General features: G+C 39.8%; 1 protein-coding gene across 1 annotated transcript in view; it reads left to right on the top strand.

Annotated features, from left to right (window-relative positions):
- The window catches only part of PECR (peroxisomal trans-2-enoyl-CoA reductase), a 39,362-nt gene that overhangs the window by 17,966 nt on the left and 6,870 nt on the right, over positions 1-14,526 (top strand). The window contains exons 4-6 of the mRNA XM_023220575.2: positions 3,001-3,082; positions 9,574-9,670; positions 11,735-11,845. Of these exons, the coding sequence (XP_023076343.2) occupies positions 3,001-3,082; positions 9,574-9,670; positions 11,735-11,845 (290 nt within the window). The remainder of the gene's footprint in view (positions 1-3,000; positions 3,083-9,573; positions 9,671-11,734; positions 11,846-14,526) is intronic.

Raw genomic sequence — 14,526 nt, 5'->3', positions numbered from 1 at the left:
CCAAGAAGACCTAGTTCCCTTTACTAGGGAATCGTAATTGTTGTTTGCTTATTTATTTATTTACTTTTTGGAGACAGAGTCTTCCTCTGTCACCCAGGCTGGAGTGTAGGTAGTGGTTCAAGGCTGCATAGCCCATTGCAGCCTTGAACTCCTGGGGTCAAGCAATCCTCCCCGCTTCAGCCTACCGAGCAGCTGCTACTATAGGCACATGACACCACGCCTGGCTAATTTTTAAATTTTTCATAGAGACAGAGTTTTTCTGTGTTGCCCAGGCTGGTCTTGAACTCCTGGGCTTAAGTGATCCTCTCACCTTGACCTCCCAAAGTGCTGGGATTACAGGTGTGAGCCACCACTCCTAGCCGGGAATGATTTTTAGAAGGTGAGATTTGGGTACTACATGTGCTCACTACTACTGGGTTATCATTTCTTCTAGACATTTTCAGAACTAGGAAATAAATAAATATATGTATATGGTGGTATTTGTCCAGCAGCAGAAAGTCTGTGTAGAATAATTTAAATAAATGGTTATTCTCCTTTCTTGTGCTAAAAACAAATGGTTTTATATGGTTTTCAGTATTTGATATGATATGGAAAATACTGCTTTATTTATTTTTATTTCCAAACTTTTCTTGGCTATTCATGACCATTTATTCTTGTTTTCTTTGTTTTTTTTTTTTTGAGACGGAGTCTCTGTTGCCCAGGCTGGAATGTGGTGGTGTGATCTTGGCTCACTGCAACCTCTGCCTCCCTGGTTCAAGCAATTCTCCTGCCTTAGCCCACCGAGTAGCTGGAATTACAGGCACATGCCACCATGCTCTGCTAATTTTTGCACTTATAGTAGAGATGGGGTTTTGCCATGTTGGCCAGGCTGGTATTGAACTCCTGACTTCAGGTGATCCATCCACCTTGGCCTCCCAAAGTGCTGGGATTACAGGTGTGAGCCAGTACACCAGGCCCATTTATTCTTTGACATGAATTTTATATTCAGCTTCTTCCTCAGAAATCCTGGGGAAATTTGATTGGAATTGTGTTAAATTTAATAACTTGGAAATAATTGACATGTTTAAACATAGAATCTTTCCATCATAACATGTCTTTTCATTAATAAAATATAGTTTATATCTTTTGGCAAAGGTTTGTGGTTTGAATCACATAGATCACTTTAAATTAAGATTATATGCCTAGATATATTTCATGGCTATTGCTACTTTGAATGGACTCTTTTTCCACTTTATTTTTCAGCTGGACTATTGTTGGTTTATTGAAAACTTATTTTTTCAAATGTATCTTCTAGCTTTAACTGATAATTTGCAGCTTTAATAGTTTGTCAAACTAGTTTCGGGTTTTCTAGGTGTATGATCGTATTGTTTAAAAATAACTATTGTATTTCATTGAGCCAAAGATATAATTAATTGTGAAATTCACCATCATTCTATATACATTAAGAAAGTAAAAACACTGCTATTTATAATTGTAAGATGCCACCAACTGTAAGGCATCTCAAATTTAGCAATGTGAAAATAATGTGAAAAAATTGTCTTAGATTCAGAATATGTTGTATTTCATGTCTTCTTTTCTACTGGTTTTACCTTCTTTTTTCTGTTATATATTATGAATTGGTAAAAACTCACAGGGAAGCAGTCGGTAATAATGATAAGGTATTCTTATTTTTGCTTAAGCCCTTAATAGGATTGAGTATTTAATTTTGTCTGATCTTTAAATTCTAAGAATTCGGGTTTCTATTGAAGAGAGACTGGAGATACATCTCTAGCATTATCTTGATTTGTATGAGTAGAATTGGTGCCAAATATCAAGTGGAGCTTCCAGCATATATAAATCATAAAATATTTAACAATGAGGCTAACAAAAGAAGTGTAAGACTTGTATGTTACAAACTGCCAGACACTGCTGAGAGAAATCAAAGAAGATTTAAATAATGTAAAGATATTCAGTGTTTATGGGTTAGACATTTCAATATTGTTAATGTGTTAGTTCTTCCCAAATTGATCTGTAGATTCAGTGCAATCCCTGTACATTTTTGCAGAAATTAACAAACTGATCCTACACTATATATGGAGATGCAGAGGGCCCAGAAAAGCCAAAACAATTTTGCCAAAGAAGAAAGTTGGAGGACTTAACGCTTCTTGATTTCACAGCTATTTCTTGATTTTAAGACAGTGTGGTACTGACATAGGTTAGATGTATAGATCAACATGATTAGTCATTAGGGAAATGCAAATAAAAACTCCAGTGCGATACCACTTCACACCCACTAGAGGGCTATTATGAAAAAATCAGACAGCAAGGGTGTATATAAACTACATCCCACATGCATTCCTGAGAGTAATGTAAAATGGTGGGGACACTTTGGAAAACCATTTGGCAGTTTCTTTAAAAGCTAAACAGAGTTAACATATGACCACACAAAGATTTGTATTCATAATTGCCCCAAAGAGGAACTATCCAAATGTTTATCAGCTGATAAGTGGATAAATAAAATATGGCATATACACATAACAGAATACTACTCAGCAATCAGAAAGGAACTATTAACACATTACAACATGGATGAACCTCACAAACATGATTCTAAGTGGAGGAAGTTAGACACAAAAGACCACATATTGTACGATTCACTTTACATGAGATTTTCAGAAAAGATAAAGGCAAATCTAGAGAAACAGAAAGATGAGTGTTTTCCTGGGGATGGGTTGAGCTGCAAATGGGTGTGAAGGAACTTTTTGGGGTGATGGAAAGGTTCTAAAGTTGGATTGTAGTAATGGTTGCACAACTCTGTGTATATTTATTAAGTCATTACATTGCACACTTAACGTAGATGAATTTTATGATGTGTAAATTTTACCTTAATCAGGCTTTTTTATAAGAAAATGTAAATGAACATGTAAAACATACCAAACAGGCACTGTGCTGAAACAAGGTATCAGGAGGAGCAGGACACTGTTTAAAAATTTAATGATCGAGTTTGCCTCTATCCTGCAGTTTACAACTCCTGGATGAAAGAGCATGGAGGATCTATCGTCAATATCATTGTCCTTACTAAAGCTGGATTTCCATTAGCTGCGTAAGCATTTTTATATCGTTTTCTTTCTAAGTCTTTGAGTTTTGTCTTCTGGATGGGGGAAGCGGGATAGGGAACATTTCTTAAATCAAAATCATTAATACCTTTAAAGGAGTTGTGATCCTAATAGTTAACATTTTCTTTTAATTGAACTTAAAATTGAAGTTAAATTTCAAAGTTTTATTTATTATTTATTGAACTTAAAATTCAAAGTACTTCTAAAACATTCCCGTTCAGATTCAGACTGCCAGTTTCAGACTGCCTAGTCATGTGTTCACCCATTAACCAAAAACTGTAGAAATGAGGTTGCTCTGATATGCATGGTCAGCCTGAGGAATGAGGAACTGCGGTCATCACTGCTTGGACATGGACTGAGAACAGGCAAGAGGTACTTCCTCAAGTGGAAATCAATGTGATGTTACTAAAAACAGAGTAAAAAGTGGTGTGCAGGCCATTGATACCACTATACCTTCTTTTCCTGCTCATTATTCTTTACTAAACATATTTACCTATTTTAGCATCTTGGAAGAAATAATTCAGATTGTAGGTTCTTTCTGGCATTTGCCATCCTCACAGGCAATTACTGTTGATAGTTTTGGGGGCATGTCTTTTTCCTACATTTTAACAAAAAATTTAGGATACTTTAAACACTATTCTGTATCTTGATGTTTTCAAATGAAGCAAATATCCTGGAGATATTTTCTTAACCAAATCTAAAGAGATTTCTTTTTTTTATGGCTAATATGTCACTTTATAAACCATAAGTAAGGAATGATTTATGTAACCATTTCCAGTTGGTGGGCATTTGGGTTGTTATTACCAAAACCCAACTAAACACCTGCAGTAAGTAACATTTTATATACATCAGATGGTGTGTGGCCTAAATTGCAAGAAGTATATTTGCTAAGTCCAAAGCCAAATGCCATTGTAATTTTAAGAGATATTGCCAAACTGACCTTTGGAAAAGTTGTAGTTCCTTTATGAGTGAAATTTATCCTCCTTCATGCATATGTAAGAAGTAATGAGAGTTTCTTTGCTTAAAATACATTTTTGAAATGAAATCAGTGGCTTTTCTGATATTCGGTTGGCTAGGAAAAAACACAACTTGTCTTTGCTATGGAAAAGACAGTCTTTGCTATGGAAATATGTTTCAGATATTTCTTGCTTTTCTTCTTTAAGAATCGTTTCCTTTTCCAATAGCTTTCACACTTTTGACCATGACTCATAGTAAGAAAAAAATTTTACATCTTGACCTAGAGAACACATACGTGTATGTGTCTATAGGCAAAACAAAATTCATGAAGGAAACCTATTACTATCTATGTGCCTCTGATTTTTTTTTTCTTTCTTTTCTTTTTTTTCGAGATGGAGTTTCGCTCTTGTTGCCCAGGCTGGAGTGCAATGGCACGATGTTGGCTCACTGCAACCTCTGCTTCCTGGGTTCAAGTGATTCTTATGCCTCAGCCTCCCGAGTAGCTGGGATTACAGGCACCCACCACCACGCCCAGTAATTTTTTGTATTTTTAGTAGAGACAGGATTTCACCATGTTGCTTAGGCTTGTCTCTAACTCCTGACCTCAAGTGATCCACCCACCTCAGCCTCCCAAAATGCTGGGATTACAGATGTGATCCACTGCACCCGGCTGATATTTTCAATTTTATTGTGGTCTGCTCTGTTATATTTTCTTTTCTGCACTTGCTGCTTATGACTTGCTAATTTTATTTCACTATTATCATTGTGTTGTAATTTGAAATTTGAAAGACATAGGTTTCGGTATCCTCTACAATAGATGAGGAGGGTGAATGTCAGAGATTGAGCACTCCTTTGTTTTAAATTTGAGCTCTCTTAAGAGACAAATTGAAACTGTTGGCTGTCACTTGTTTAGTTGACCAGTATAGGTACATGCACAAGGTACATCTGGAAATACTAAAATGAATCAGATGCTGTCCACACTCTGAGGGAGTCCACAATTAGTAGGGGAGCAAAGTATGAAAATAATCAGCCAGAGAGAGAAGGTGTTGGATGTTCCAGCAAAGGTATTTGCAAGTGTGCAAGCGGGGGCACAGAGGAGGGCAGCATCCTGGCAACATGTCTCGAAGGTGAACTCGAGTTTGGTGACATATGAGGAGGAGAAAGGAAGGCAAGTCAATGAGACATTTACTGTGTAAAGACACAGAAATTTGAGACACTATGGCGCTTTTGGGAACTACAAATCATTCATTGTGATGATGGGTGGTGTGGCCAAATGGAAATTAATAGCTGGGAACGGAGTGGGAGTCAGAAAAGGCTTTAACTACCAGGGAGAGGAGTTTGAACTGCATCAGGGCTTCCTACACTAGAGCCTGTGGCCCTGGGGCTCTGGGGCTGTGCATCCAGGAGGGCACCTAAAGCCGCAGGCTTATCACAACTAAGGCATTTACTTGGAGGATCTTTTTACTCTTCATGGTTGAGAAGGAAAACATTTATATTCAAGTATGTATTACAAAGAAAAGCTCAAGAATGATGAGGATTTGGGAGCCATGGTTTGGGAGAGCATCATCTAGTTGTCCTTTATGGGGAATATTTATATACTAGGTTTAGCCTAATACAAGTTGTCTTTTCTTTTCTTTTTTGAGACGGAGTTTCACTCTTGTTGCCAAGGCTGGAAGTGCAATGGCATGGTCTTGGCCCACCACAATCTCCGCCTCCTGGGTTCAAGCGATTCTCCTGCCTCAGCTTCCAGAGTAGCTGGGATTACAGGCATGTGCCACCATGCCAGGCTAATTTTGTATTTTTAGGAGAGATGGGGTTTCTCTATGTTGGTCAGGGTGGTCTGGAACCCCTGACCTCAGGTGATCCGAACACCTTGGCCTCCCAATGTGCTGAGATTACAGGCGTGAGCCACTGTGCCCGGCCTACAATTGTTTTTTTTTTTTTTTTTTGAGGCGGAGTCTCGCTCTGTCGCCCGGACTGGAGTGCAGTGGCCGGATCTCAGCTCACTGCAAGCTCTGCCTCCCGGGTTTATGCCATTCTCCTGCCTCAGCCTCCGGAGTAGCTGGGACTACAGGCGCCCGCCACCTCGCCCGGCTAGTTTTTTTTGTATTTTTAGTAGAGACGGGGTTTCACCGTGTTAGCCAGGATGGTCTCGATCTCCTGACCTCGTGATCCGCCCGTCTTGGCCTCCCAAAGTGCTGGGATTACAGGCTTGAGCCACCGCGCCCGGCCTACAATTGTTTTTATATTAAGTATCTTTTTTCTTCTTTTTTTTTTTAAGACAGAGTCTCGCTCTGTCACCCAGGCTGGAGTGCAGTGGCGCAATTTCTGCTCACTGCAGCCTCTTCCTCCCGGGTTCAAGCAATTCTCCTGCCTCATCCTCCCAAGTAGCTGGGATTACAGGTGCGTGCCACCATTCCCGGCTGATTTTTTGTATTTTTAGTAGATAGGGGGTTTCACCATGCTGGCCAGGCTGGTCTCGAACTCCTGACCTCGTGGTCCGCCCACCTCAGCCTCCCAAAGTACTGGGATTACAGGTGTGAGCCACCGCACCTGGCCTACATTAAGTATCTTTGAATAACCCCAAATTTATTTTTTAGCTAATGACCAACTTACAACATCCGTGACTGTAGAATTTGGAATATCTTGTGAAGTTCACCATAATGGAATTTGACATATTTGACTCTTATTTTGATTTTGATTAATTTTTCCATTGACAATAGATATTTATTTTTTCAGAAAAGAAGTCAGTGGGGCTGGGGGCAGCGGCTCACGCCCGTAATCCCAGCACTTTGGGAGGCTGAGGTAGGCAGATCACCTGAGGTCAGGAGTTCAAGACCAGCCTGGCCAACATGGTGAAACCCCTTCTTTACTAAAAATACAAAAATTAGCCAAGCATGGTGGCACACACCTATAATCTTAGCTACTTGGGGGGTTGACGTATGAGAATCACTTGAATCTGGGAGGCGGAGTTTGGGCTACAGAGTGAGACTGTGTCCCCGCCCCCCAAAAGAAAAAAAGAAAGAAAAAAGAACTTAGTGACCTTATTTAACCTACTATCTCAGTTATTTCTTTCTTTTCTTTTCTTTTTTTTTTTTTTGAGATGGAGTTTCACTCTTGTTGCCCAAGCTGAAGTGCAATGGCTCAATCTCGGCTCACTGCAACCTCCACCTCCTGGGTTCAAGCGATTCTGCTACCTAAGCCTCCTGAGTAGCTGGAATTACAGGCGCCGGCCACCACACCCAGCTAATTTTTTGTATTTTTAGTAGAAACAGGGTTTCACCATGTTAACCAGGCTGGTCTCGAACTCCTGACCTCAGGATCCGCCCGCCTCAACCTCCCAAAGTACTGGGATTATAGGCATGAGCCACCGCACCCGGCCTATCTCAGTCATTTCTTTCAGAAGAATCTAAAGGCCATCCAAATAGAATCAGGAGAAAAGCAATATGCCAGGAAGTAACTTGAAAAACACAAGTTCAGTAGTTGACAAGTGTGGATTAAAAATACATATATATTTGCTGATTTCTTTAGTATTAGATTTCTTTAGTGTCTTTTCTTTAGTATCTTTAGTATTTCTTTAGTGGTCTCTTTCTACCACCTTAGATAACAGGCACTGAAAAAAAAAATTACACAAATATAGGTTGAGCATCCTGATCTGAAAACTCAAAATCCAGAATGCTCCAAAACCTGAAAATTTCTGAGCACCAATAGGATGCTCAAAGGAAATGCTTTTTGGAGCATTTCAGATTTTGGATTTTCAGATTAGGGATGCTATACAAGGTAGTATATGCAAATATTCCAAAATCTGAACAGATTTGAAATCCAAAACACTTCTGGTTCCAAGCGTTTTGAATAAGGCATACTCAGTTTGTAAAATGTTCAGTTGAGGCTGGGCACGGTGGATCATGCCTGTAATCCCACCACTTTGGGAGGCTGAGGCGGGCAGATCACCTGAGGTCGGGAGTTTGAGACCAGCCTGGCCAACATGCCGAAACCCCCTCTCTACTAAAAATACAAAAATTAGCCAGGCGTGATGACGCACGCCTATAAACCCAGCTACTCGGGAGGCTAAGGCAGGAGAATCGCTTGAACCCGGGAAGCAGAGGTTGCAGTAAGCCAAGGCCGTGCCACTGCACTCCAGCCTGCGCGACAGATCGAGATTCTGTCTCAAAAACACAAAAAACAAAAACAGCCTTCGTGAACTGTGAGACAGTTGGAGTCTCTGAAAGAGAAATGAGAAACAGGGACAGAAAAAAATTTGAAGACACTGTGGGTGAAAGTTTTCCAAATTTGATAAAAACTATAAACCTATAGATCCAAGAAGCTCAATAAATCCCAGTACAAATAACATGAAGAAAAGTGTACAAGGCACATCATAACCATATTGCTGAGAACCAGTGCTGAAGAGAAAATCTTTTTTTTTTTTTTTGAAGAGAAAATCTTAAAAGCAGCTGGAGGAAAAAGACACATTGTAGACAGAACAGATTTCTCATCAGCACCGATGCAAGTTAGAAGTTAGTGGTGTAACATCTTTAAAGTGCCAACAGAAAAAAGCATGCAAACCTGGAATTCTGCATCCATTGAAATATCTTTCAAAACCAAAGATGAATTAAAGACCTTTTCAAACATATAAAATCTGCAAGAATTATCACCTGCAGACCTATGCTAAAATAAATGTTAAAGGAAGTCCAACAAGATTTACTAAATAATCTGGTTTTTACCATCTGATTTCAAATGCCTTTGATTGGAAGAATTTTCCTAATTAGTTGTGTAAGTTAATTTTCTCACATTAAATTATCCTATATTTGGTTTTGAGGATCTTGTAAGTAGAAATTCGAAGTCATAGTGTCTATCTACACAAGACCCCGTACTTTATTTATTTTTGAGATGGAGTCTCATTCTGTTGCCCAGGCTGGAGTGCTGTGGTATAATAACAGCTCATTACAACCTCCGCCTTCCAGGTTCAAGTGATTCTTCTGCCTTAGCCTCCTGAGTAGCTGGGATTACAGATGCCTGCTACAATGCCTGGCTAATTTTTGTATTTCTAGTAGAGATGGGGTTTCACCATGTTTGCCGGGCTGGTCTTGAACTCCTGACCTCAGGTGATCTGCCCACCTTGGCCTCCCAAAGTGCTGGGATTATAGGTGTGAGCCACTGCACCTCGCCACCTTTGTTATTTAAAATTGATTTTAAAAACAACCACATGCTTGAAATCCTTAAAATTACCGATTTGTTTTCCTCTATAATCAGTTCTTCAAAGTATTCCTCTTGCATAGTGATTTGAGGAGCCTTATCTGGATCTATGCCTTGTGAGATTTGCTTGATGATCAGCTGTGACTTGGATTTAATATTGAAGGACATAGTTTTTTCTTCGTTGTTTAGACAGAAGCTCAACAAGACAGACTCCATAGCAAGAAGTCTCTGGTGGAATTGTCAGGTAGTTGGCATACCTGCCAGCTTGGTGAACAAGAGAAATATGCAACATAAGCTGATTGTCCTGTTTATGTTTTGTCTTTCAAAGGCATTCTGGAGCTGCAAGAGCAGGTGTTTACAACCTCACCAAATCTTTAGCTTTGGAATGGGCCTGCAGTGGAGTCAGGATCAATTGTGTTGCCCCTGTAGGTAAATGATCTATATTGAAATTTATTGACAAATTATGCTTTTCTGATTCCATTTGTGGTGTTGATAGAGGTATTTGGTAATATGCAAGTATAGCATAAAAGATTGACTTTAAAACATAGATAAAATTAGAAAGTCTAATTTTCTTTTTTGTTGAGACGGAGTCTCACTCTGTCGCGCAGGCTGGAGTGCAGTGGCGTGATCGTGGCTCACTATAACCTCCACCTCCGCGGCTCAAGTGATTCTCATGCCTCAGCCTCCTGAATAGCTGGGACGACAGGCACACGCCACTACCCTGGGCTAAGTTTTGTATTTTAGTAGAGATGGGTTTTCACCATGTTGCCCAGGGTGGTCTTGAATTCCTGAGCTCAGGAGATCTGCTGCCTTGACCTCTCAAAGTGCTGGGATTAGAGGCGTGAGCCACTGCACCCAGCCCAGAAAGTCTAATTATCGTTACAGAGTACTCTTTGATTTACAGCCAGATTGTCAAGAATGTTAAACAAGTGATTCTCCATTCTGGGTATTTTTTTTTTTAGAAGGAGTCTTGCTCCGTTGCCCAGGCTGGAGCGCAGTGGCATGATCTTGGCTCACTGCAACCTCTGCCTCCTGGGGTTTAAGTGATTCTCCTGCCTCAGCCTCCCAAGTAGCTGGGACTACAGGCACGTGCTACCACCCCTGGCTAATTTTTGTATTTTTAGTAGAGACGGGGTTTCACCATGGTAGCCAGGATGGTCTCGATCTCCTGACTTCGGGATCCCCCCTCCTTGGCTTCCCAAAGTGCTGGGATTACAGGCGTGAGCCACCACACCTGGCCTATCTATAGATCTTATCTCTGTGATATCAATAGGTGTTATATGTGCCACTCAGTGAAGACTAAGCATGACTGACTTCAAGCATGAAGTTAGTAAACTCATCTCTGACAAAGGCACTCCTACTAATTCTAATTCATGTTTGCCTTCTAGAGACTTTTTTGGTTTAATGACCAAATTTTAATACTTCTAGATTTTATCCTCTTTAAATAAAAGGCAACATATTATGTAATTGGAAACCACTATATCTCTCCAGTATCATTTGCAGTAATTAAAACTGCCAAATTTTCTAATTTTATTTTAACTTTGCTTTCCTCCCCTCCGCTCCATAATTTGTTTAACAGTTTGAATCCATTACAAATGGCCAAATGGCTGTATCCTGTGACATACAGTTGGTTTTTTTTTTTTTTTAATGTTTGGGACAAGGTCTCGCTCTGTTGCCCAGGCCGAAGTGCGGTAGTGCCATCACGGCTCACTGCAGCCTCGACCTCCTGGGCTCAAGTGATCCAACTCAGCCTCCTGAGTAGCTGGGACCACAAGCGTGTACCACCATGCCCAGCTAATTCTTTTTTATATTTTTTGCAAAGACAGTCTCCCTTTTTTCCCAGGCTGGTCTCAAACTCCTAGGCTCAAGTGATCCTCCAGCTTCGCCCTTGCAAAGTGTTGAGATTACAGGCATGAGCCACTGCACCTGGCCTGGGATACAGTTTTTGAGTAATTTTCCTGACCTTAGAAAGCTAGTGAAAGATACATTTAAAAATTCCTAAACACTTAAAATTTTAGTTTATTGGTATTGGATCCAAATGCTTGATTTGCGATTTCAATCTAGGTAAAAAGCCAAGAAAATATTGCATTTTTCTAAGTCTCACGTAGCCATTGCCCAGTCTTCTCTTGTAAAGCAGAGAAGCCAAATGGAAACTAAAATAGACAGAGTCCCCTCTCCCATTGTTCCAAGTTAAGTGCCTCTTTCATTTACTTACATAATCATGACCTTCAGAAAGCAAGTCTTTCATGAAAAAATCCAGGACATGGTTAGGAGGAAGAGGAGGTCACAAAATAACCATTGAGATCATCCATTTGAGGATGATGGGTACTGTACTCCTTTGACAACATGGAGGAAAATTAATATCAGCACTGTTAACTTTTTTTTGACTTAAGCTACTTAATGTTTGAAATGCCAGTAAACTATCTTGATATCTTTATAATTAAAATGTAATGCACTTTATTTTGTCCCTGTTTTATTTTTAAACACAGGGAATTATTTATTCCCAGACTGCTGTGGAGAACTATGGTTCTTTGGGACAAAGCTTCTTTGAAGGTTCTTTTCAGAAAATCCCCGCTAAACGAATTGGTGTTCCTGAGGAGGTAAGGCATAGTTCCAGCATTGATTAGAATTGCTGTGTGTTATACTTTGGAATTTGTAATTCAGTGTCATTTTTATGTGGTCTGGACGACATTATTTCTCCCACTGCCACCAGATCATTTCCCCTGTTCTTTCTGGCTCTCAGGGATACTCTGGTTGTGCTTTGACTACTGACAGCAATCTGTACTTGAGAGTGAATGTGGTATAAATTAGTAACAGCATTTTTTTCAGTTTGTTTTATTGTATTTTCATCTACATTATTTTATTACCTGGCATTTGTTGGTACACAGGACCCTAGGACTCTAAGCAAGTCAGACAGTTATGGCCATATGAAGTTCCACATGAGATTTTGGGAATATTGAAGTCTGTAAAATCAGCAGCTTTCCAAAATGCCAGCAGCAGCAGTCTTTGTGGTTTTTTTCTTTTTACTATTTTTTTTTTTTTTGGCTTGAGACAGGGTCTCACTCTGTTACAGGCTGAGTACAGTGTCATGATCATAGCTCACTGCAGCCTTGAACTCCTGCCTTGGCCTCCCAAAGTGCTGGGATGATGATAATGACGATGATGACAATGATGATTTTTTTTTGACAGAGTCTCTTTGTCGCCCAGGCTAGAGTGCCGTGGCGTGATCTTGGCCCACTGCAACCTCCACCTCCTGGGTCAAGCGATTCTCCTGCCCCAGTCTCCAGAGTAGCTGGAATTATAGGTGTATGCCACCACACCCGGCTGATTTTTGTGTTTTTAGTAGAGGCAGGATTTCACCATGTTGGTCAGGCTGGTCTTGAACTCCTGACCTTAAGTGATATGCCCACCTCAGCCTCCCAAAGTGCTGGGATTACAGGTGTGAGCCACTGCACCTAGCTTTGCATCAGTCTTGAAATGTAATTTTTTTTTTTTTTTTAAGGAAAAGGATGTCTTTCCCACAACAATAAAAATGAAAATACCTAGTAGTAAACTTACCTCTAAATGAAAAGCAAAACAAAAAATCACCTGCCTCCTTAGGGTAGTAGGTGGTGCATCAGTTTCATAAATGAAAAAGCAAAACAAAACACAAAAAGACCCTTTTTCTGAGGAGCAGCAAAAAGACCAGAATAACTAGGGGCATATAATATTCCTTGATGGGGAGAACCAATTTTATTAAAAAGTCAGGTTTCCCTAAATTAATTTACAAATTTAATATCTTTTGGGAATTTAACACGCTGATTCTATCAAAAATGTTTATGCAAAAATTGCCAAAAATGTTTTGAAAATGAATAATGAGAGGATTACCCTTCATGGTGTAATGAAACTATGAAACTGTATATATTTATGTGCTGTGTATTTATATAGTATGAAACTATATTTATTTACAGCATCTGGTGCGGGTAAAGAAAAATATTAAAAATAGTAGAACGGAACACATTCTTGAATTGGAACCATATGTAGGAGTTTATGGAGTCAAAGTAGCATTTCAATCTGTAAGGAAAGCACAAAACACTTAGCAAAGTGTTGGGGGCATTTGGCCACTTAGTAATAAATTAGACTCCCTGTCTTGTATTATATACAAAATAACTTTCAGATTTACTAAATTGCTAAATATAAAAGCAAACCCATGAAACTCTTTAAAAGAGTTATCATGCCTAGAACTAGCTTTTATGATCAGTTTGATGAATGTCTTTCCAGGAATGCACTATGCGTGCATTAAACATTTGTATTTGTTGAATTTTTTTTTTTTTTTTTTTTTTTTTTTTTTTTTTGTGAGACGGAGTTACGCTTTTGTTGCCCAGGGTGGAGTGCGGTGGCGCAATCTTGGCTCACCACAACCTCTGCCTCCCAGGTTCAAGCGATTCTCCTGCCTCAGCCTCCTGAGTAGCTGGGATTACAGGCATGCGCCACCACGCCTGGCTAGTTTTGTAAAGATGGGATTTCTCCATGTTGGTGAGGCTGGTCTTGAACTCCCGACCTCAGGTGATCTGCCCACCTCACCCTCCCAAAGTGCTGGCATTACAGGCATGAGCTACCACGCCTGGCCTATTTATTGACTTTTTTATGAAAACAGGATCTTGCTTTATGTTATTTTCTGCAACTTGTTATGGATATACTATAATATAATCAAGTCCCATTATGATTTGGATTCTATTTATATTTTTGTTCTTCTGGTATTTCTGCACTGAACATTATGAATATAATCATGTACCCTTGTGTGAGGGGATATGTTTCTAGAAATAGAGTTCCTGAACCAAAATAGGCTTGCATTATATTTTGGAAGATACTGTTAAATCAAACATTTGATGAGCCATGTTAACCAAGGTCTTTGGATTTGTATTCTGAAAACTAAGAGTAATTTTGAATGAATTTTAGTCAAGGGAATTATATTACATTTTTATTTTGGATAGAATACTTTGTTTAGGAGGCTAGGTGCAGTGGCTCTCACCTGTAATCCCAACACTTTGGGAGCCTGAGGCAAGTGGATCACTTGAGGGCAGGAGTTCAAGATCAGCCTGGCCAACATGGTGAAACCCCATCTCTACTGAAAATACAAAAATTACCCAGGCGTGGTGGTGCGTGCCTGTGGTCCCAGTTACTCGGGAGGCTGAAGCAGGACAGTTGCTTGAACCTGGGATGTGGAGGTTGCAGTGAGCAGAGACTGCGCCATGCATTCCTGCCTGGGTGACAGAGTGAGACTCCTTCTGAAAAAAAAAAA

This window comes from Piliocolobus tephrosceles, chromosome 11, assembly GCF_002776525.5.
Source record: "Piliocolobus tephrosceles isolate RC106 chromosome 11, ASM277652v3, whole genome shotgun sequence".
NCBI classification, from domain to species: Eukaryota; Metazoa; Chordata; class Mammalia; order Primates; family Cercopithecidae; genus Piliocolobus; species Piliocolobus tephrosceles.
This window is presented reverse-complemented; position numbering and strand designations above follow the sequence as displayed.